Source organism: Ruditapes philippinarum, unplaced genomic scaffold (genome assembly GCF_026571515.1).
Source record: "Ruditapes philippinarum isolate M1 unplaced genomic scaffold, ASM2657151v2 ctg514_1_1_1_1, whole genome shotgun sequence".
Classification (NCBI taxonomy): Eukaryota; Metazoa; Mollusca; class Bivalvia; order Venerida; family Veneridae; genus Ruditapes; species Ruditapes philippinarum.
The window spans coordinates 106,686-132,245 of NW_026856698.1; the positions used below are offsets into that span (position 1 = coordinate 106,686).

Here is a 25,560-nt window from a genome sequence, read left to right on the forward strand (position 1 = left end):
TGTCTAAATGAGAATGCCTTCATTCCATATACTGCGGCCATGGAAATTGAAAAACAAGTTGTTTCACGGTAATGTCACTAACTCGTAGAAAACAATACGTCTATCAGAGAGACATTGATTCTACCAGCCTGGTAGAGCTGGCAAAATTACTGAATGATTTCAGTAAATAAATTTTAAAGTGGTTAACGGTTTGAACAACGAGACATAGTATAACACCAGCAGAAAGAAGTAAAAGATTTAAAACAGCATAATGGCAATTCAACCTCAGATAATAGAGCAACTTTCCAATATTCTTTTTTAGGTGAAATTATGAACATGCCTTTGATGCAAATGACTCAAATGCTTAATAAATAGAAGAATGTCTGTTTATTAAAGAATACTTTTGTTATAGAGAAAATTCTTTAAAGATAATGAACAATTTTACCAAAGTTATATAAAACTGAAAGATATTGTGAGTTTTATATGAAATATGACACAATTCATAATAATCTGTTTTTAAAAGAATTTCTTAAAAAAAATTTGTAAAGTAGATTTTTAATAGCAAAAATATTTATATTGTTGGCAAACAATTTGTAAAAGCAAAGAAATCTTAATTTTAATAATGAAACATGATAAAAACTACTACCGGTAACTAACATTAGCGTAATAATCAAAGGGAAGTAACTCAAAATAATCTTATTTTATATGAAGATTGAATGTTCTCACATGAGTGGAATTTTAATGAACTTGACATGACCACAAAATATGATATTGGCAGACAATTTTCATGGAATTTCAATGATTGGAAAGGAAATCATTCTGAGAAGATTTATATTTATGGGACTTTGCCATGATACAGTTCAAATAGAAAATGTAACCATTCTCTAAACAGCCTTTGTATTGGACTAGGTTATAGATCATTTTATAGTGAAATGTTCATTATAGAAGGGTTTAATTATTCATTAATAGCAATAATTACAGCAAACTGGAAATAAACACAAAGATGGTGTAACCCTTAATGTTTATAAAAGAGGCATTTACTGTGCATTTATATCACAAACAGGCCAAGAGGGATTATAAAATATAATGGGCAATTTAAAGAGAACAATACAGACAAAAGAAACAAAACAAGACCCACATTGCATTTTGATTGCATAAAGCCACAGCACACTTAATTTACACTTTGTTTTCAGCTGTGACTGTTAATTTAAATAATAAATTTTACTCTGAATCTTTTGTTTGACTTAAATATTAAATCATGTGCATGTGCATTTTGATAAAAATGTCAGAAAACTAATTAATAAGATTTATATTCCAGCAGACCAAATATCTGATTAGGCTTTTGACCATTCTCTGAAATAGCTTTACATATCATAACCACTGTAATCAAATATCAAGATGATCTTAAAACAAGTCGACAATGTATATCTTTTAATCTACAACATTTTCTTGTGGAAAAAAAAAATAGCCAATCAGTTAGAACATGGTTCATGCCAGAAGCCTACTTAAAGCAACTTTCATATTAAAAACAACACCAAAGTCATGAGAGAAAACAGTCTGATTTGATATTATTAATTTAATCATGTATTTGAAAATTAGATATCTTTTTCACCAAAGGTGTCCAAAATTTCAACACCAGATCTCAACTCCCCTATGAAGATTTCCAGCATGGTAGGAGTCACATGACCTATCAGCTGACGCCACATGTGACAGGTCAGGTGATCAAATTTGAAAGAACAATGGCCGTCATGAAAGCACTTGACAAACTAATTGAGACAGGCACTTTGGGATGCTGGAGAGTGCTTGAATGTAATAATATCTCAGAGGAATATTGAAATAAGGGAAAAGTGCCTTGAAAATGATGTGTTAAAACAATACCAGCTTGTCTCAATATTGAAGGAATCTGGTCGAAAATAAAACCTTTTGGGAGGCAAAAAAAAAATGTTCCCCTCAAATAATGCCACTATGACTGAGATGCACTGCACTTCCTCCCTTTCAATTACTGAGAAAATATTTCAAGGAAATTTGGTGTCCTCAGTATTTGAAGTAATATTACACATTATTTCCCGTAAAGCCTTCGGCTTTCGCATGTATTCACAATAGCATGTCAGTCTGACGCTACTCGCTAAACGCCGATTCAAAGAACCGTAAAAAGTAGTCCGTGTCGCTATATAAACCATGTAAACCCCAACAGAATCATAGTCTTTCCGGCGCTTGCTAATTACAGTTTAGTAACGTGTTCGCTGTCGCAGTTTTTTGAGTTTATCGTTTTTTTTGGGGGGTTAGGTAAGTTTCCCGACCTTTTTTGTATATGTGGCTCGATCTAGGACGCTGTCCAGATCATAAATTTTCTGTATATTCTGTATTTTTTGTATTGTTTTGAACGTAAGTGAAAAAATGAGCCATAGCGAGAACGATGTTCTCGTATGTCCATCCTCCGGTTCGGAGCGAGAATTTTCGGGTTTTGAAAGGGAAGATTTCCCTGAGAAAGAAAATGACTCTCCTAAAAAAGGTAGGGTTAAGTCTGTTATTGTCAAACCCGATAGAAATTCTAAGAAAGGTAAAAAATTGAAAAATACTACACAGAAGAATAAAAGTGTAAATTCCAAATCCAAGGATAAAGTGACTAATCCTGGAAAAAATCTTATAGATTTGAACAATATGTCAGCTGATGATATTGAGATTTTAAGAACTAAATTGGGTATTGCCCAGTCTTTTACACATTCTTTGGATGATGATCCAGATGAACATGTTGATTTGAATAATGCACCCAATATGCATATTCAGTTGCAGCCAGATTCTAATGACTCAGATGATGATGATTCTATTGGCATAAGACGACCATCAAAACCCAAAGACATGACAAAGAGATTGATTAATTCTCTTTTTGGAGATGATGAGAATATGAGTTCTTTCTCTATGAAAATGATGTATGGGCTTTGCCCAAAATTAGGGCGAAAAGTAAAGGTGAAGCCATTTCTAGTTCTTTAGCAAAGGCTGTTAATGTGGCGTGTACTTCTCAATGTGAGACAGACTCTTTATGTGAGAGACATTGTGTTCCTGAAAACTGTGAGATGTTGAATTCTCCGATAGTGAACAATGAAGTATGGAAAGCAATGGATAAAAAGGCTAGATCCTATGACAGACTTTTTCAGGAGATTCAAGGTTTATTAGCCTCTGGTTTAGTTCCAGTTTTGAAGTTGGTTAAGATTCTTAAACCAGCTATCATGGCAAATCAAGACGCAAAGCAGTATATTTCTGATGCCATCACTCTTTTGGGTCAAGTTCAATTTAATTTGAGTGTACGTCGCAGATATCTTATTCGTCCAAGTTTGAATAAAAAATACAGGAATTTATGTGGAATAAATACACCTATTACCACTTCCCTCTTTGGTGATGATGTTTCCAAAGAAATTAAAACTTGTGAAACAGGTCTGAATTTGGGGAAAGAGAAGAATTTCTTTCAACCTTATGGAAGGTCAAGTTTTCGAGGAAGATATCCTCGTAGTAATGTCTACAAAGGTCGTGGAAGGTCTTCACCGTATGGTATGTCACAAAGTCATTATCGGGGAGGATATAATTCAACCCGAGGTTTTTCCAGGAAAGGACCAAAACCACAAGCCACTGTAACGGCCCCAAACGAGGGGAATTAAATGCTGTAGGTAATTTAAAAAATTGTTTAAATACTTGGAAAATATTTACAGATGATCCTTGGGTTTTACAAAGTGTTGAGGGCTATCATTTAGAGTTTGATAGTTCACCTCTTCAGTGTTGTGTACCCAAAGAAATTCCTTTTAATGATAATGAAACTAAAATTATTGATTTAGAAGTTGAAGAATTATTGAAAAAAGGAGCAATTGTGCCATCTAAATGGGAGAATGATCAATTTGTATCAAATATTTTTGTTGTAAAAAAGCCAAATGGCAAGTTTAGACCTATTATTAATCTCAAGGCATTAAATAATTTTGTGCATTATGAGCACTTTAAGCAGAAACATTTTAAAATAATGTTAGATCTTATTCAAGAAAATGATTATTTCTGTTCAGTAGATTTACAGGATGCGTATTTTTCTGTGTCAATTCATCATTCATTTCATAAATATTTAAAATTTATATGGAAAAACAGATTATATTCCTTTATTGTTCTACCATTTGGGTATAGTGCAGCTCCTAGAATTTTTACAAAATTGTTGAAGCCTATTTATGCATGGTTTCGATCACAAGGTATCAGGTGTTCCTTTTATATCGATGATTCTTTGAACATGAATAAAGAAAAAGAGGTTTGTAGTAAAAATGCCAGTATTATTTGTGATACTTTACAATCTTTGGGTTATAAGGTGAATGAGAAAAAATCTGTTTTAGTACCAACCCAAAGAATTGTTTTCTTTGGCTTCTTGATAGATTCGGTTACTTTTACGGTTTATTTAACAGATGAAAAGATTGATAAAATTATTTTGAAAGCAAAAGCATTACTGGAAAAAGAGACAGTTATTGTTAGGGAATTAGCATCCTTTATAGGGTCAATCATAAATGCTTTTTATGCCATTTTAGAAGCCCCACTTCATTATAGGCAATTAGAAAGATTGTAAAGTTTTAGGTTTAGGACATGATAACAATTTTTGACAATAAAATCAAGTTAATCAAGACAGTATAATTGAATTGCATTGGTGGATTAATAATTTCATGAGAAGAATGGTAAGAGAATTAGACCAGAAAAAAGTTGAATTTACTTTTGTCGATCAGACGCAAGTAAGCTTGGGTGGGGTTGTTATGATTTAGTTTCTAGGTTTCACGCAAATGGGCGTTGGTCAAGACATGAATTTATGAAAGGCATAAATTTTTTAGAATTGCTGGCCATTTTTTATGGTATTCAATCTCTCTATGACAAAGTTTGTAATTGTCATATTAAAGTTTGTTCAGATAATATAACAGCAGTAGCCTATATAAATGATATGGGCGGAATGGTTTCTTCTGATTTAGATAATTTAGCATTCAAAATCTGGGATTGGTGCTTAAGTAGAAATATCTTTTTGTCAGCTTCTTATATTAAAGGTTCTGAAAACATTCAGGCAGATTTTTATTCAAGACATTTTTCAGACTCTAAAGAATGGATGTTGAAAAAAGATATTTTTCAGCGTATCTGTTTAGAATTGTTTCTTCCTGATATTGATATGTTTGCATCTCGCCTGAATCATCAATTACCAAAATTTGTTTCCTGGTTCCCTGAACCTGGAGCATATAAAACTGATGCATTTCTTTTTTTGGTCATCTTATAACCCATTATATTGTTTCCACCCCTTTTTCATTAATTGGAAAGGTTATTAACAAAAAAAATAGTAAGACGATGTAAATAGGCCAATTTTTGATAATTCCTTTATGGAAACACAATCTTGGTTTTTCCACTAATCATGGATTTAATTAATTTCTGTCCCATTAGAATTAGCCCCGTCAACAAGGGACAATTTTGCGATGCCTTTCCAATGGAATGTTTTACGTTTCCTTCTATTGACTCAAAAGAAGCTGCTTGATTTTGACGGGGTCGCCAGTTCAGTTATCAGGCAGATCCTTCAAAGCCAAGGATTTCCACGCTAACAAAGTTGTGTGGAGTCTCTTACAATCCTGGAGAACTGGAACTAGGGGGAACAGTACCGTTGGCTTGGAATAAATGGTGCCTTTGGGTGTAAACAAAAAATGTCAAAATTTTTCCGTTAAAACGACTGAGTCTGAGGTAATATCATATTTGTATTTTTTACACAACAACAAGAAGTCTTATTCTGTGGTGAGTACACACAAATCAATGTTGTTACAGACACTAACTATTCTTGGAAATGAGTGGTGTAAATCTCCATCTTTAATTAGTCGTTTTATGAAAGGAATATTTAACATAAAACCAGTATTGCCTAAATACAAGTTTACATGGGATGTAGGGACTGTGTTGAAGCTTTTTAGCTTCTTGGTTCCCTCTTGAATCTTTGTGTGTTTGAAAAAATTGACTTTGAAGGTAACTGCACTGATAGCTCTGGCATGTGCTCCAAGGGCTCAAACCTTAGTTTCATTGAATTTAGAATTTATGAAACTTAATTCTAATTACATTGTTTTTTATTTTGGAAATTTATTGAAAACATCTCAACTCGGAAAGAGAATAGTTTTTTGTGTTAAGTTAGAACACTTTCAGAGAGAAAGTTTATGTGTTTTCCATACTTTAAAGTTTTATATTGAGAAAACTAAAAGTTAAGAAAGTCAAAACAGTTACTTGTGTCTTATGTAACTTTTAATGCGGTTTCAACTAGTACAATTGCCAGATGGTTGAAAACAGTATTACAATTATCTGGAATTGATGTGTCATATTTTAAGGCACATTCATTTAGATCAGCTGCAGTGTCTGCTGCGTTTAAAAGGAATTGTTCTATTAAAAACATTTTGACTACAGCAGGTTGGAAGTCTGATAACAATTTTTATAAGTTTTATCATAGACAGTCTGTGAATAAGGGGAATTCTTCTTTTGCAAATGCTGTATTTACAAGTAACATTTAAAGTTTAGCATGAGATTCCTTTTTAAAGGAAGTTCTCTGACATGTTTTTTATTTAGAGATAGTTTGTCAGTGTAATGAAATGACAGTTCTTTTCTCTTTATACTGATAAAGTTGAGTTGAAGATAATATTAATAATTAAGATACATGTGCTTTTTGCAGTCAAAAGAATACTTTATGTATAAGTGGGTAAATAAAATAAATTTATGGTGTTTATCTGTTATTATTTTTGAATGTTAAGAGTTTGTAGAATTATACTTACTAGTCTATAAAAATTATTGCCGTATCTTTAAAGATGCTATTGTGAATACATGTGAAAGCTGAAGGCTTTACGGGAAATAATGTCCCCCTCATCCAAACATTATGTGAAGGAGGAGGCGCATTACTGAAGTAAAGCCAGAGGCTAAGCATGTATCGACCCACCCTATTTTTTATTGACAGTTAATCTGTTCTCTATGTTTACCCTCCCATGAGTTTTTATGTTACGGCAAAATTTTTATTCTTTAAATTATGATTCTGTTGGGGTTTACATGGTTTATATAGCGACACGGACTACTTTTTACGGTTCTTTGAATCGGCGTTTAGCGAGTAGCGTCAGACTGACATGCTATTGTGAATACATGCTCAGCCTCCGGCTTTACTTCAATAATGCCCCTCATCCTTCACACAATGTTTGGATGAGGGGGACATTTTCCATGAATATCAACACTTGAAATTTCTACCGAGACTTAACTTTTATTGCCAAAAATTCATGTTAAAAAATCGAACTTAATTTATGGATAAACTGCATACTGGTAATTAACATATTTAAGTAAATTCTGATAAAAACATAAATTATATGCATTAATCAAGAAAGAATGTTTGCTTCTCAAAATGGCTATAAAGGACCAAATGGAATGTAAACTCTGTTAATCAGAAATGACCTTAAGAAACTCACGAATGAATGAAATATTTACTTTGAATGTATGTTTTATTGCAATTATATGTACATGTATAAAATGTGGTTTGTTAGAATAAATTCATGAAGGAAATTCTTACGCTACATCTTAAAAGCTATTTGCCTTTAAGCAGAGGAAGGCAGAGGTGATTCGAGGGCAAAAATTTTACTGCTATAAATGTCACTGAATAAACCGTTTAATGGCGCAACTTTGTGCGGAATGAAAAACTCAAGAGTTTATCAGTGGAAAAATCGAGCAAAAAATATTCTGCAATTTTTTAATGTCACTTTACCAAATATTAGAAAAAGCAGCGTGCAGTGCAAAAGATTTATGAATAGAGACATTAATACAGGAGCAGCTGTTACTTATAGGCGAAGAAATTACGATGATGCGGAGCATGTCTAGGTAGAATTAAAAATGGATTTCGATAAATTCCGTCAAATCCTGAAATACAGTACCTGATTCTCTTTTATGTGTATTTTATGGTCAAACTACATATAACTGCTAACTGTAATGGTGCATTGCTAAAAGTAATGTGCTTATTCTACCTACATGTAAAGTTTCTTATTTTAATATTAAATTACTTTCCTGGTTTGAATTATTTTAATTTAAAACACTGAATGCATTTAAATATTTTCAATCATTGTTTCAAAGTTATAAAGAATTAGATAAGAATAAAATAAAATAATCTAATTTCTATATTAAACCTGAAGTTATAGTCTAAAGATTTTAAAACTTGCAAAAGTGAAACATTATGTTCTTATTGCTCTCTCTCTTATTCCTAACATGAGCAACATTAATAAAACAAAAACACCCGCAAATACTGAATTATAGGGCCGGAAAAACAGACAATTGATTTTGTCCCCCCTGATTTACTAATTCATAATAATATCAAAAAGTAATTATGATACAAATAATGAATAACTTAATTCATTACTATAACATAATTATACTAAACTTATCAGAAATTATCAAACTATTTTAGATTTACTTGGACGGAAACGTTTTTAGTTGTCTTAAAAGATTCATGTACAATGCTGATATTCCAAAGCCACAGTCTCACCAAAATAATTCAGTAAAAAAGTAACCACACAAAACAATGTTTGAATTAAAAGCTCAACATCATGCTACTTGAAGAATTAACTTGCTTAGTGATTTTAACAGGAGAGAGGGAAGAAAAACTCAATGTGTCTTGATTTTATTCAATGACAGTAATTGCTCCTGGAAATTGTTGTAAACTGTGCCATGTTTTGTACAAATGTATCATCCTAAACCAGATCTGAGCAAACTGTTAAGAGTTTTTTTTCACCAATTCTAGATTCCAACTCATATTTATTTCATAGTTGTTCCAATTACAAACTATTATCTTTCCAGTCATGTAGGGGAGAGTCAATCAGTAAATTACATTTTCCTAGCATGCTCACAAGAAATGCATTTGAAGGACGATTATGCAACCAATTAGGAAATTACATGTCAAGTTTTTATCCTGTATAAGAGAGTACATTTACATCTCTACAGAAATTTTGGACACCTTTTTTAACATTTTTCTACAACTGGTTTGTATGTTTTGTCTTAAAATACTGCCTTGTTACAATAATAGCCATGCAAAACCCATGTCCTACTGAATTTGTGCTTTGGATTTATTTTGCTTTGAATAGTGAACAGTCCATTGTAAGTTTAAAGGTTTTTTACTTTCAAATTTCTAAAATCAAGCAACCAGAGGTATAGTATAGTGGTTAGAGTATAATCTGAAGGCATGGAATTGTGCAGACTTGCCTCGTTCTACATGTATATTGGTGGCCAAGGACAAGCAATAATACATGTACATGTGTGTCTTGTGCTACTGAAGACATTTCATTGCAGAAATACCCATTATAGATTAGATGCTATGATTTGACCATTAAAAAAATGCTTGCAAAATCCCTACAAGAGCTAACTAATGGAGGGAAACACCTTAAACTGTTGGCAAAATGCATTATGCAATCGAGATGCACTGCACTAGATTGTATTGCATTTGAAATGTCACAGATGTTGTGACATATATTGGCTAAATGTCAAATAATAATATAAATGGCTTGCATTGTTTCTTAATGTTTTCTGGCTAAAAAAGATTTACTCCAGACCATGAAGTTTTGCCTTTGAAAATAATACCGAAAGTGTGTATGCAATCCGAATTAATGACATCTTTTATATGTTTTATAATGGAATAAATTACTCATTGTTTATAATTAATAAAATCATCAATTTAAAATAAATTAATTATCAGTAAAATTTCTATAAGTTGCATGGTATTTTTCAGGATTACATTAATCTATGTGCTGGCAATCAGTTTAAATTCTCTTTTGTCAAAGACCCATAATTATACAGATAGAAACTGTTATCTCAAACACATTGTGTGATATTACATTACAGATTTTGAAAGACAGGCTGCATGGGCAGATTGCACTAACAATGAAAAAATCAGCAAAGTTGCAACGTCCCAGAAGACCAGAGTTGCTAGAATGAGGGATGAAGCCCCAAGCCGCTGTCATATTTCAGTCCCGGTAGATTTTTTATATTTCGATTTTGATTCGATAAAGAGATGGTTTAGTGACACCCTGATGAAACAGTGACAATGCTATTGATGAAATAATGTAATGAAATCTCCCAAAATTTTAAAAATTAACAATATTTAAAAGGCGGCATATTGCGCAAGGACTTCCCGGAATGTAAAATTCCACGAGAAACATTTGTGTTTTAGGGCCCCCTCATGACAATTTACCATCTTTAATTTTCATTGGTTTTAATGCAAATAACCATGGTGTAACATTAAAAACAGTATAATAAAGAATGGGTAAAATTTGTCCTTTAAGGGCCATAACTTTTACCAATTTTGCTAATACATCATACTGATATTTAACAAAATAAAATAATCAATTAACCTTTAACTGTAGAGTCAGAATTCTTCAAATTTTTTTTACTTTACAAATGAATATTATTCACAATACGTGTTTATACATTGTGTGTATATTACTTATTTATTCTAGTTTTGAATATTTGTAATCAAAACAGCAATTTAATGAAAAAGTTCAGTTTATTTTTACAGGTTATCTTTCGTCTAAGGCTGCGGATTATTAAACCCAACAATCTAAAAAAAAGTTTCCCCTTTTGAACGCAAATTCAAGAAACCATTTTGCATGACAATACAAAGTGTAAAAAATCAAAAATAAAATGTCTGGCAAAGAATTAGGTGTCAAAATTTTGAGATTTATATTAATTTCAACTGAAACTTTGTTGTTTTAAACAGAATAAATTTGAGAACGAAAAGACAGCATGTCTTTTAGCATGACAATGTCTTAGAGTGGAAACTGATCGTGTCAGACGCTGCGGATAAACTTATGACGGTAGTAATAAACCCGTCAACTTTCTAGGAATAATCTTTAGAAAGTATCAAATTTAAAAAGAATTTGAATATCTTAAGGCATTTCCTATTTAAGGAAAACAAAAACCTAAATAACCCTAACATTTCCTTTTGCTCAATCATAGGAATTGTGCTGCAAGAATAAGACAAAACACGAAAGGCCATTTATGACAATACCAAAGAAAACATGAAAGAAATTGCAAATGTACGGATAATTAAACACATCAATTTTTTGACAGCTGAAATGGAAGCAGCATCGGAAACAGTGTCAATGGTGAAACAACTTTGGCATAATCGGGAAAGACAAATTTCTTTGTACAATTCAATTTTGATTAAATTTATTCAATAATTTCCTTTGGGTAGCATATGATGAAGTTCAATGTTGAAAAGCATGGTAAGAGAGAGGCACAATCTTTGTATGGGAAATGTCTGCACATTTGATGTCAATCTGCCATTATTGCTGGCGATATGAGAAAAGGAAATTGCGCGCATTTCTTTTTTTCTTCTTGTCAAATCTACCATCGCAGTAACAGATATGAAAAAATTTCAAATTTATCTTCTCTGAATAAAAAAATAATCAAAATTGGTTTCTCAGAAAATCCTTTGAAGAAGTAAGAAAGAAGCATTTGTTCTTTTTTCCGGCTGTCTCGATAAGCACTTTTCGCCACTTATGAAAAGATGCCGTTGTCCCAATGATAAATGGTACAACATTTTACAAGCTAATCTCATCAGTTATATCGCTTGTCTACAAGCTAAAATTTTGTTCAAAATAAATCTTTATTAAGCTGAATAGCTAAGAAATTTCACAGTTTTTCTCTGAAAAGAATGTTTAAGTAGATGAAAAGGCCTGTTGTTAACAAAATTATGATGTTCTTTTTACATTGATTTTTTGTATAATCATTGAATTATTGTGCCAGTTTGGTATAACAATATAACTTAATTTACTAGATGCCCTATTTTTTTTTCAACGTATTTTCAACTGACTCGTATGATACAATGATCATTTTTGTAAAGAAAACATTTCAAGAAAATACATTAAAATCATTATTTTAGAACATTTCCATCAATTAGAAAGAAAATGTCAACTCAGTTGATTGAGTAAAGGAACAGTAATCCATAGGTCATACATTGGAAACCTGCACATTTTCCTCTTTTTCTCAGTTTTTATCATTATTTTTTTCTTTTTTCACAAATTTCTAAATCTACATTATTTTATTGACAGCTGGACATGGTTTGCATATGTAATTCACAGTCACTCACTTTACAGTCATATTTCTTACCTTAGCTGGGGCAAAATCGTCCTTTAATCTCGACGTAACTGAAGCGAACGTGGATGAAAGATGATGGTAGCGAGACTGGAATGGTTTCTCCTTCACTTGGTAATGATTTGGGCCCGGCAATTCCGGAGCTTCTTTCTGGGTGATGTTGTTAACCCTGACAGAAGTGGTACCAAACACACCTCGTCTTGTACTTTCTATGTAAGCTTTACGCATGCTTTCTGAACCCATGCCTGTGATGTTGTATGAACCAGGACCTACACAGCAACAGACAAGGAAATGCAGAGTCATTCAATGAAAATAATCAAATGGAGAAAATGATACAACAATAAGTATAACTTTGATAACAGCTGAAGTACCAGTCTTACAAAATATGCAGGAAATTTATACAATGAAGTAAACAGTTAAATATTTACAATCAAAGAAATCAAAGAAATGGTAACATTTTTTTCACATCAAGGTATTTTGTACAACTTCATATGAAACAATTCACCTTTTGATACAAAAAAAAAGTGTTTTACATAAGATATTCAATGGGCAGACAGATATTTTGTTCAATGTTTCCTTTGATAAGTGCTTAAAAACAGGGGCCAGTCAAATGAAGAAGATTCAAGTGAAGAATAACTTTTTTTTTTAGTTCCATTTTCCAATAAAGCCCGGATGTTTTATGAACAATTAAAGTGACATTGTTGCATCTAAAGAGAAAGAAGAGGAGGATCAACAGACAGTTACAGGGCAAGAGGTCCAGTACAGTATGACAAATTCCTATGGAATGCCAAATCAGACAAAATAATTACATGTAAAAGACATGCTAATAATGGTCATAAACCGTCAACTGACAGTGTAATTAAAGGAACGATACTGATTTCTATTATTTTTATGATCTAGGCAGAGAACTTCATTATGACCAAAAAAAACCCTCAGTTCCCCTTTTCTATAGCGCTATTACCATACCCATACCATTTATTATCTTACGATTTTCAAGAAACTGCCACTGTTTGTTTGCTGCTGTTTACATTTTATGGTAAATAATTTGTTTTTGATGAAAGAACTTTAGGTACATTTAAGATAAAATCTGATTAACAAATTTTTATTGAAGGAGTAATGTGTGTAAACATTGGAAGACAATATAAACGATTCAAGCAATATAACTAACTATATAAATGACTTGATCTTCTATAAGAAAATGTTTTATCCCTATCATAACAGACTCTGAATCATCACCTTATCCTGTTTTGGATTTCAGAAAGTGTACTATTGCTTTTAGTAATTAAACAAAAAAGTAAACGTAAAAGTCACCAAAAGCAGCAGTAGGTCTTCACTGTAGCCAGAATAAACAATAATTGTGCATATGCTGTAAAAAATGGAATGCAATTATTGCAAGTTGTGTCCAAGGAGTTAAGATAATACCAATCAAGATTTGTCAATAGTTACTACAATAATAATTCTTTCCTTAATTTAAAAGTTGTTAAGTAAAATTTTATAATTAAATAGTTGATGCAAACTTGTATTGGCATTTTAAAAGCATTTTGTTTATGAGAAATACTGAAGTTCGAGACATAAAAAATTTAAATTTCTGTCTAAAAACTAAATATTTCTTTATGATTAAAATCCAATAAATTCTTAGGGTCTGATGTTTTTGCAATATTTTTTTTTATAAAAGGAGAATGATTAATTATTAAACATTTCTGTATTTGTATCACATAACTGAAGCTACCATGTTTTTCCTTCTTCGCCTTTTGACACAAAAAACTCCCATATCTTCTCCTAAAATTGTTCTTCAGAAACGACAATTATTTAAAAAAAACCTTGAAGATTCACAAGTAGCAACATAATTACCATTCTATCTGTTCATTTCAGGGATCGCAATCTTTTTTTCAAATTGACATGAACAATTCTGCAAATTAATTGATGAAGTTTTTGTTCTATGGATAACAGTAGCCACTTATTGTCCACTTTCATGGTCAGACTGGCAGAAAATCAGATTGTCAACCATGCACATTTGATAAACTGCTTTTCACAAGAGATAAGATTTAAATCATACTCTCTACTAAAACTTTTATTCACCTCAACGATTTCTAAAGAACCCAAAGGAAACAAGCTCTTCCCTGGGGAGGTGAGGACATAAAATTAAGCTGATTTGAAACATAATCTATAGTTGACTTTGACACATTGTAAGGGAGAAAAGCTGCTTGGACAAGGCCTCAGCTGAGCAAACAAATAAATTTCAATTCAAAGTGAGGGGCCAGACTACAGATGTTAGTGTGATTTTGAGTTATGGAAAATAAAATTGACAAGAAATTTGTGATTTATTTCCAGGAAAGAAGAGAAATGCTGGTACCTTAAGAGCAGATGTCCTAAACAAATAATGGTAGTCTGATTGTTTTACAAATTGTTCAAAGGCACATTTACTTTGTTCTGCTGAGAACCAGTCCTTCACTCCATTGATATGTTAAAAGAGCATATATAATATTAAATATATATATATTTCAACAGGTCACAAGTAAAACATGATACTTGGTCAAGCTGACCAACTGTCACAGAGGCAGGAAACTCTTACATGATTATGTAACTGTAATTAGTTCTAAATCTTTGAAAGATTAGAATAAGTTACTTACTAAAGAAGCATATTTCTATAGAAATTTATATACACTAGTCACTATTCTTAAGAAACACTAAATCAAAATGAAGCTCAAAATATGAATCTAAATGATATAAAGGGTTGTTTACATTCCTAATTTGTTCTAACAGAGAGGTTAGATCACAGATGGAATGTTTTTTTCCCCTTCAAGTTTCAAGGTTAAGCCTATTCATCACAGTAAGGAAATTAACATTTGGTAAATGCTGTAACGTTTTAAAAGAACACATTTAGCCTAATCCCCTGCCATTGTCATCAGGCGTTTTACGACCTCGGGCACATGGGGCGAGGAAGATTTTAACGGCAGTATATCAGTGCTGTAACTTAGCTAAGATGATGATATGGAATAAATTTGCTATCACTCCTTTTGTCCTGTCCTTTTATTGCGCTACTTTTATGGGTAAAATGTCCCCATGCATGCTAATAACATTATCAAACTCATTTACTCTCTAATCCTTTTAATATTATCTAAAGATGAACGTGTTTATCCCAGCAATTAAACTTTATTGCAAGATTTCCGTTCATGTTTCAAATAACACTTCACGAAAAAATATGGAAGGAGTGTTTCTTATTTAAAATTCATATACATAATCTGTTCTTTTAATAAAATTGCCTATGAAATTCGGTGGAGAAAAAACTACAAATTATGTATTTAAAATATACATTAGGTAACAACTCTGTTTTTCTTTACAGAGATTTACAAATTTGTCTCAGATTCAATTTCTGCAGACTTGATGAAAAATCTAAAAAAAACATATATAGTCTGATTTTATTGACCTGTCAATTATGAATACATTATAGCACTCATTTAAATATTCGATCCCACTTCGGTTGTGTCCGTTTATTTTACGAGAATTAATATGGAGCATATATAAATAACGTTTGGATAACTCCCACTAGCTTAATAAAGGTTCTCGTGACATCCGCAATAGCGCAGTCGGCTAAGTGATTACCTAATACATGAGAGGTCCGAGGTTCGATCCCCTTTTTATACTTATTCTTTCTTTATTTTTAAGAAATTTTGTATTAAATGGTCAAGCGCCTGCAAAATTTTCTACATGGATATGAAACACCTAAGAAACACTTAATTGTCACATTTTGTATTGTATTTTACGGTACTGAAATTACATTTATTGATTTTAATCCGACTGAATTTTCAGAATTAATTCTATTATAACAAACAGTTATAATATAACAATGGTATATACAAAAATATAGTATTTACAAAAAAGTGCAAAACATATTAAAAACGGAACAACCATAACTTCAAAAATGTTGAAAATAGTTATGAATAAGAAAAAAAACTGGACATACTCTGTCTCGATCTTACAACACGTTGAACATTCAGATAAAACACGTACACGTACCCTATTGCGCTATAACGGTCAGTGTAACTTATTCATCGAAACTAGATAAGTTTAATCACATTTTACTGGGTACCACTCACGGAATTTACCGAACATTTATCGAATATTAATATATTCTGTGCATTGACCGTATAATCAGTATGGAATTGACAGGTTAATAAAATCAAACAATATAATTCAATAATCAACCTTAAAAAACAAGCTGTAATTTAATGATTATCTTTACGAGATTTAACTTGCGTAAACATGGTACATTTTACACTGTCAATAAAACTTGCAAAACCTAGAAACAATAATATAAAAAGTTCAGTAAATTATGTTTAAAAAATGTTTTTTTACTATTTTGTTTTCAGATATGATGAATAACTTTAGTAGCTGCATTTTATGTATTCAATTCTGTTGTTAATTCTGAGAGATGATTCCCATTTTCTGAATATTTGGTTTCACTTAAGAGAATTATAGCATGCTATGTAATTGTTTCGAAACGTTTCTTGGCATTTATTCAAAACAAACAAACAGAAGAATTTCTTTTCTTAATCTTTTCATTTTTTTGAATAAAGGCAGTTACTTTTGTTTTGGCATTCATCAAAAACTGTTACTTTGGTCTGGCAAAGTTAATCAATTCACTTGTTTTCTTGGCTATCAAATTCTGTTGAAATGCACATTAAAGAAGTATTTCAGGAGAGACAGATTATGTAGCTCTTTATAAAATAATTAAAATGATAAGGCTCCAACACATGTTTAAAATTAAACAAAAAACTTTATCATTGTGGTGAAAGGCAAATTCTATTTTCAAATTTTTTGATTGTAAAGATTTATTTTACTCATGTTGTTATGGGAAAATATACATATGGAAGACATAATTTTTGATTAGAATGCAATAGGCTTAAAATTCTAAACTTTAATATGAATACCAATGTGATAAAGATTTGGCTGATGAGTCAAGCCAATGTGTATAAAATTATCTGGGCTGTCTGACCACGCCCAATACTACTATATATGATGTAGTTGTTAAAATTTTACTTTTTTTTATATTAAAATTCCATGAAATAACAATGGACAGGTAAAAATTCAATTAAGGAAAGCCTGAATGCAAAGATTGAGATGAAGGGGTCAATTAGTCATGCCTTTCCAACCTTTCTGACTCAAATGACTCAAACTGGAGATGCTGAAAAAAAATCTCAACTTTCAGCAATTATGATAAAAATCATGTGTGAAAATGTTAAAATTTTACATCCATTTTAGTTAAGCATCATAAAGTCAACAGTAAACTATTTGAGAAATATCTCAACCTATCTTGGTTTTCTCAGTCAATGATCATTTACAAAACGCTATAATAACAACATGAATAAATAACTTACATGTACTTCTCATGTAAATAATGTTTATTTATAACCAGAAACTATGGTCAAATGTTATCATTTTGAAAATGTTATCATAATTTCAAATCACATTAATGAGGCTGGTATGTGAATTTGCTGTCTAATTTACTTTGATTTACGATACTATCATAACAAAAGCTACCGCCAACAATTCATCTAATGTGTATTTATGGTAATCGTTTCCCTTAATGGTGGTCTCATTTCCATTGGGCCGACGTTTTTTATCACACCAAAATGGTGAGGAGGGAGAAGGGCTTCAAATTTAAGCAGTCATTTTGATGGTGTGTTAATAAAGACTTTGAATTGTGCACTCTACTGTACTATAATCTCCTAGTCAACCATGATGAAGGGGCATATGCTTTCTTAAAATTAAGCAAATCACTCGAGTGTTCATGTGTTTACATTTCACTTAAGAAAAAAAGAGAAAAACTCCATGTGGTCTTAATAAAAGGGTTAATTAGTTGTATAAAAATATGCTAATCATATTCATCATTTGTTTTTTAAAAGTGCACTGTTAATATCATGTGATATACTTTCTTGCTTTTTATACAGAGGCGTTCATTGTTCAGTTAAAAGGATCTCACCAATAAAATACTTAAAACTCAAATATCAAATTACGCTACCCAGATGTTTAGTTTTAACATAATTATCTAAACTTGATTATGAAACAAGTTTTTGCAACTTATATTAATCCCTCACAAAGCCTGCTTCCTTGAACTAACCAGAACTGGAGTCACATGATGATGAAACCCAAGTATGTTGCAAACCCACAATCCATGGGTGGACTGACAAGCACCGAAACCATATGGCCACCACTTATCAAGATATAGAACTATAGTGCTGACAAATTACTATCATTGCCACCTCTTGTGATAAAATTTATTCTGTAAGATAATTGCATATATTAACATGTTAATAAAATATATCTTTACTCTTCGATATATCTTAAAATTATAAGAGGTTTCAAAACCTAGAGGACTCTTACCAGGTACATGTTTGGTACCCCTGTTTGGTGTAAACCTCACAGATGTCTGTCCAAAGGGGCTTCTCTTCATCCCAGTTACCCTTTTAAGACTGTCAAAGGCATTCCGTGGATCATTGTAGCTACCTGGGGAAGGCTGCAGTGTCTTTAGTGGAGTAAATCTCTACAACAACAAAAAAATATATAAATAGAAAATGCCAATTTCAGTTTCCCACGGCATCCAGTGTCTATTTAGAAAACTCAATTCAGTTCTGCAATCTAAATTTGTCTTAGTATGTTTAAAAACAGAAAATAATTAACATTTTTTTAATTGCATGCTGGTAGTACTTTTCAACTGGAGTACTAAATAATGCTTTTTCCATATACCAGAAGTTTAATCTGCAGTACAGCATTGTTAGGCTACTGTTAGTTTAATGTAACTTCTTGTCCGACTGAATCTGTATCATTGACCTGGACAGCTTTAATTCAGGAAAAGTAAGTTCGAACACTTTCATTATCAAAGTATAAAGTAACTATAACCACTTTACCTTTGCTTGTGACATGAATGGTGGGTGCTCAACTTCTATACCTTCTGTGTTGACCTTTGGAGGTTCAGGGTCAAAGTTTCCCTTGATATCATATTTACCCGGTCCTGGTATACCCTGAATAACAAGATAAACTAAATTAATATAACAGGTATCAGTTAACCAGTAACCATTTTGTCTCATTGATCAGCATAATTTAATGCCTATTCAGAAATGTTATACTTGTATTGTCTAGATAAACAAACACAATGTCATGGTCTGAATTTCTAAATAACAAATACAATGCAATTCACTACATACAACAGTTTAAAACATTTCTAAACCTCTAACAAAATAAATTCTTCCTCAAGTTTTCACAAAATTTCTTGAAAATAGGCAAAGCAATTTTATTCCATCTCAGACAAATCAATTGCTACACACATATTTATACAATATATATGCAGTCTATACCAAGTATAAGTACTGTCATTGTGCAATAAATGGACTCAATAACAAAAACTGAAAAATTAAATAGATGTTAAATCAATCTTTTGAGGTAAAATAAAATCCACATCTACATAATTATAAGATTGGTCTTCAGATCTTCAAAGAAAAATACAAAAGAAAAACATTATGTTAATAGCAGAGGTGAAGAATTGACAAACAGTCGCCCAATATTGTTATTAAATACAAACATTTGCATAATTTTTATAGTTTTCTCAATGACAAACACGGTTCCTGTTAAAGATCTCTTTAATAAAACTAGTAATTAATCTGTCCCATGTCATTTTTTTCTTTCTTTTTATATTCAGGACTGTCTGAATTCCTTACACAAGGGAATATAATGAAAACACTAAAAAAAGGAATTTAGTCATTTTGTTTACGTGTGGAATACTATTATAATCATCAAGTGAATATTTTTAAAGAAAACACAGAAAGAATTTAAATACAATGGCCACTCTTAACAGCTGAGTCAACATCTTATAATAAATGAGGAAAAAAATGTTTAATTCCTAGTTATAAATGTGCATGTTTTTTTTTTCCAGGGGGAGATGTATGTCTCGCGATGTCTCGCGCTGAACACCCAGTTTGAACCACTCTGACATGACTTTCTGGTACACATGTGGTGTAAGCACCACTTTACAGTTCTTACAAACCGATTTAAAACTACCAGGATATAAACAAATCTATTGGAAAAGAAAAACATCTCGAGACCACATAAACAGCATGATTTAAACCACTAAAACAATTAGCCCAATGATGATTGATCGCGATTAAGACATTACGTAATATCAACAACGATTATAATATATTGAGAAAAAAAGTTCAAGTGATTAAACGAAGAACAAACTAAAGCATTTGTTTCGATTCTAAACGTAGCCATTAAACTTAAGAGCACACTAGAGAAAAGACGTTATTTGTTTCGAATTAAGGAAATAAAGAGCTTACTGCATTACAAACAGATTACGAATGTTTGGAAGTTACGTTGAAGGATCGTTAGAAGTTTGACAATGTTTACATAATTCGTTGATTGCTTCATGAAATATTGTTCCACTTGTTAAATAGTTAAAAGGTTTCAATTTCATATGGCATACTGTTGTGGGCTTTTTTTTTTATTGAGTTAACTGTTTTTATGTTTATTGCATATATAACAATTTATCAGGACATAAATCAGTATATTTATGTCTTAAAGATAGCTTACGATAAAACAATGCTGCAAATAGAACATTCAAACTCTGCGTGAAATCACTCGGAGACTAGTTTAGATAAAATATCTGTAAAATCTTAGAAATATACAGAACAGAAAAATACATTAATATATTTGTAAAGTATGTAATAAACCATTAAAATGATCCACCTTCTACATTTATATTTCTTAAGTATCATTGTGGAATTCATTATTCTGAATATATCTTTCTCTAAGTTTATAAAAAAAACATTATAAATTGATAGATAGAACATTTATACTGAGAAGAAAAATTTAAAGCAATTAAAGTTATCCAGGTTAGGATTCATGCTTTTGATGAACTCAAGGAATCTGCCATCATGCTGCCACATGGTTATGAAGGAACAAAATTTAATACATGGATGAGCCAAGAATTCTGCCATGTGATTGACTGACTTATTATGACTTCTGAACTTAAATCTGGGATTCAAAACTCACATCTTGTACTTTTAAATACCAGTAACATCTGGTGACAGTTGCAGAAAATGACATCATATCAGTATCTACTTCCTTGAGCATCAGAAAAAAGTTGGTAAACAAATCACATTTCTCATAAATAACAGCTGATTTAAAGTAATCTTCCAAAATAAACATGTTTGATTAACAGCATTACAACATCTACATTATTGTATGTTTGTATGCATTAGATGCCATTTCCTGGACTGATATGAGTAAGTAGGGGCACTTGTCTCTGATATGATATCATAATTTTATTACACACTCTGCAGATGTTCTGCATGCCAATTTCTGTGGTAAATCAATTCTCTACAAACACTACAAGCATGTGTGACACTCTATTTTATTTGTTTGTCAACTTATTTTTGTATTCATGTTTTGTTAAAGAAAATGTATTTTATTACTAGTACTGTTTTTATTATATAAAAATACAAATTAAAAGGTTTTAATAAAATGTCTAATTAGGTTTTTAAGCCGTAAGTTATTGGAAGTGAAAGTTATTTGCCTTTGTCACCATTATAGAGCTAGGCCAGCCAACACATCCTACCAGTCTGACCAGGCTCTTTACTGTTGGTTGTGCAAATTTTGTATGTTGATATTGGTAGACGAAGGACTTTTTTAAAGTTTGGAATGGACTGTTACAAAGTCTAATAAGAACAGCCATTGCACAAACAGAGCATGTTGGTATTAAAGAATTCCATCTATCACTGATTTAGTCTGAAACTTGTGGCAAGCTTTACAATAAATATTTGACATTTAACAAAAAGCAGCAACAAAATTGTAATTTATTTTGTAAATTAAGTCAGTATCTTGTAAGTAATCGATGACATTTTTCTAATTTTCTAAACATCTAAAATAAACAGAAATCTTTTTTATAAATAGCTTGTTTAACCATAAAGCCAGACTAATTTTTTTTCTATGTTAGCTATTTAGGAAAAAAAAGAACCCCAGTGATTACATTCCACATTTCACAGGCATGTTCTGTTCAGTTTCAACAGCAAGTGCCCCACTTGAACAGCTAATATAAACAAGGGCACGCACCTGGTCATGTTTGACATGCATGTCGGAAATCCAGGTAGAAACAGATTACATTTTATACAAACAATCATTGTAACTAATCTTTGTTTGTTCATATATTAATAACCTTGTTTTTATTGGTCCCTTTGATTCAATGTACAAATATGATAAAATGACTTTGATATGACATTTCTTCCTTATAGTTCAATTTTGATATTTTTTCTTGTACTGCAGATATTTTTTTATTGTTTAACAACCTGCTGTGATGAAATTTATCTTGAAGAGTAACACTTGAGAAAGAAAATACTTAAAATATCATAAAATTATTTTGAAAATGCATGGTTTAAACAGAATTCTATATAAAAAAGAGAAAAGTGGGGTTTTCAACCTCGTGATTTTATGATCAAAATTTTATAACAGTATCAGAAATGATAAAATAATTTTAAACATGTAAAATGCATTAGATGAAAATGACTGGGAAAAACTGTCTGAGAAATCATTCAAATTCAACAGAAGCATGTCCTCTCAATATTGCTTTATGTTTATAACATTTGCAAATATTTTAATTCAGACAGTACAAGATATTTGAGGAAAGTATCTATACAAGGGTAATTCCCTCCCAGAAAGCATTCTTATGTTTCCTTCATACGACATTAACACATTAGCTTGCATTGTGCATTTATCAAAAGGAATCTGCATTTTGTTTTTACTGGTAACAAAAGGTTCTTTTCTCTATACTAAAGTAAAGAATATATAAATAATTCATGAAAATAGAGAGCTAGACTATATGCAGAAACTTTAATCACATAAAATGAACTAAACAAGTTTCAACTACAATGATACATTTATTTAGATATGTACATGCTTTAATTTCATTCTGCAATACAAAATATATCACTTAAATTTTACATCATAAAGAATATGCATATTTCACAAGGGAAAAATCAATTTAAGATGTTACATCAATCATTATTTTGGTGAAAATTCAACAAATCTTGTAACTTCCTATGTCATGCCATGGATGAAAAAGTAAAGATTTCAGCAGCAAATATACCTAATTCATTGCTATTCTCAATCATTACAACACATTGAAACAGTGTAAAATGCTACAACATTGCAGGGTGCCATAACCTTTACCTGCTGAAGCTGAAAATGATCAACATTTGCCACCAGTATGGAGCCAGACCAGTCTGCATGTTTGTGCAGTCTCAACCTGACACGATACTGTTGACTGACTAGCTTTAAATTTTCACCTTGACATCCCCAAACTTACAATGGACAGTTCAAAAAATGAAAGCCAGTAAAGTCCATTTAAGAAATTCAGTATATTAAGAATTAAAACTTATCAAATAACTGATCGTCATCCACAGATGGTGGCGACATGGCCGAGTGGTAAACACTTCGGACTAGTAATCTAATGACTGCTGGCCATGTGGGTTAAAACCTGGCAAGGGTCAGCCATTCTTTCACTGAGCAAGAAACTTTACACTCATTGTTTAGTACTGGTTGGTTCCAGGTATGGATGCGAGAGTGTTTCAATAAGCTTATAGCTTCCAACACAATCAAACTAAAATAAATTGGTATAAACTAAATAACTGATCTAAACTTACTTTTTTCTCTACATCTTTTTCAATAGCATCATGATATCTTGGGATGTTAGCTTCATATCTACGGGATTCTTCCCGCACAGCATTCATGTTCTCAGCTCTAAGTGGTATCTCTACATATGGCTCGTACTCACCAGGCCCGGGTCCTGGCTTACCAACAAAATCTGATCTTTTAGATGTCAGTTTACCAAAATGGACACCTTTGTATGTTTTGGATGTCTTAGTTTCATTGGGTTTTGAATCCTGAAATAGAAAGAAATATTGTTGCCAGAACTGTTGTCAAATTTCATTTCATATACCTAAGTTGCTAAGGGCCATTTTGATCAATTATGTCAGTGAAAACTAAATACATAAATCTCAAACTCTGATTTTTCTTATTCATTGTCACTTTCCTACAATTTTTGGAGTTGCTTAATCAGAAAATACACTATAATAGAATTTTTTCCCAAAAACTTGCTGATTTTGAATAATTTCAAGTTTATTTATTGTTTTCTTTCTAGACATAATGTTACTGGTGATAAATTGAAGGTCATAATTTAAACCAAATGCACAGGTGTATAAAGTCACTTCCAAAAAGAAAACGACACGGAATCATTACTTCAAGTTTGTTGCTGTTAATATAATATGCTTACGAAACAGTAAATGAAAACAGAACAATGTATCTACATTTCAACATAAGTAGCTTCAAGATGAACACAAAAAAATCTTTATAAAAAAATCTGGGTTATGAATGATTTCTCACCTTTACCCTCTATATTATATTCCCCTATATTCATTAGATAAAGATTCCATGCATTATTACAAGACATGAATACAGGGAGTTCTAATGAAGAACAACTATCAATTGGACTAAAATATGCAGGGACTTTCTTTATCACCAAGAAAAGGCTATAAAATACATGATCTAGTCAGGTGAGATAATAAGATTTGTTAAAAAAACCCAGAATAGGAATCTGCAAAACACCTAGCTACAAGAACTAACATAATTCTACGGAATTCCACTCTACTATACAATGAACATTTTCTTGATCAAATTAAACACAAAATGAGTGTATATCAAGTCTATACGGTAAGAAAGAATGAACAGGCCCACCAATTCTTTCTTCCTGAATTAAATACAGCCAAGGTCTTTAATAAATGGGTTATGCAAATTTGATAGTTTCTGTCACCTATTTCTGTACTGTAAAGATGTGTTTTAAATGTATACATAGACATGTGGTATAATAACTGTTATCATATTGACAGAAGACATATATCACATATATAAAACAATAAAGTCATAAAACAAGATCTCTGTTTTATGACAATGAACCTTACAAAACAAGAACTGTTTCTTGTCTGCTTAAAATAAAAGGTAAGTACATGTATACTGTGTGTTTATTAAGTGTAGATATGCAAATTGTTTCCTATTTACACTAAAAGTAATCTTGGCCTTTTTTTTTCAAATCGTTCTGCGACTTTATTCATATTCATTTCCCACATTGAGACATATCAAAAATAATGAGTTTTATGTTATGTCTAAAGCAGTTTTCTGTTCCTTTATAATGTTTGCAAAACTTTTGATGCATGATGAAAGAAGAAATAAAAAGAAAGAAGATCCCGGCTTTTATAAAAGTGACAAATTTCATTCTTTATATCTTTGAGTCTTTGACAAATAGGCTACTGGAATAAGATATGTAAAATTCTCTGATCAGACAAAATGTGAATAGAATTTTCATTTTCTTTTCAATGCACTTGAAATAGCCTGCTTATACATCTT

General features: G+C 31.4%; 1 protein-coding gene across 1 annotated transcript in view; it reads right to left on the minus strand.

Annotated features, from left to right (window-relative positions):
* The window catches only part of LOC132747419 (sperm-tail PG-rich repeat-containing protein 2-like), a 113,715-nt gene that overhangs the window by 80,985 nt on the left and 7,170 nt on the right, over positions 1–25,560 (minus strand). Inside the window, exons 6-9 of the mRNA XM_060736796.1 lie at positions 23,805–24,044; positions 19,020–19,133; positions 18,496–18,655; positions 12,127–12,380 (exon numbers count right to left, since the gene is read on the minus strand). Coding sequence (XP_060592779.1) covers positions 12,127–12,380; positions 18,496–18,655; positions 19,020–19,133; positions 23,805–24,044 — 768 coding nt within the window. The remainder of the gene's footprint in view (positions 1–12,126; positions 12,381–18,495; positions 18,656–19,019; positions 19,134–23,804; positions 24,045–25,560) is intronic.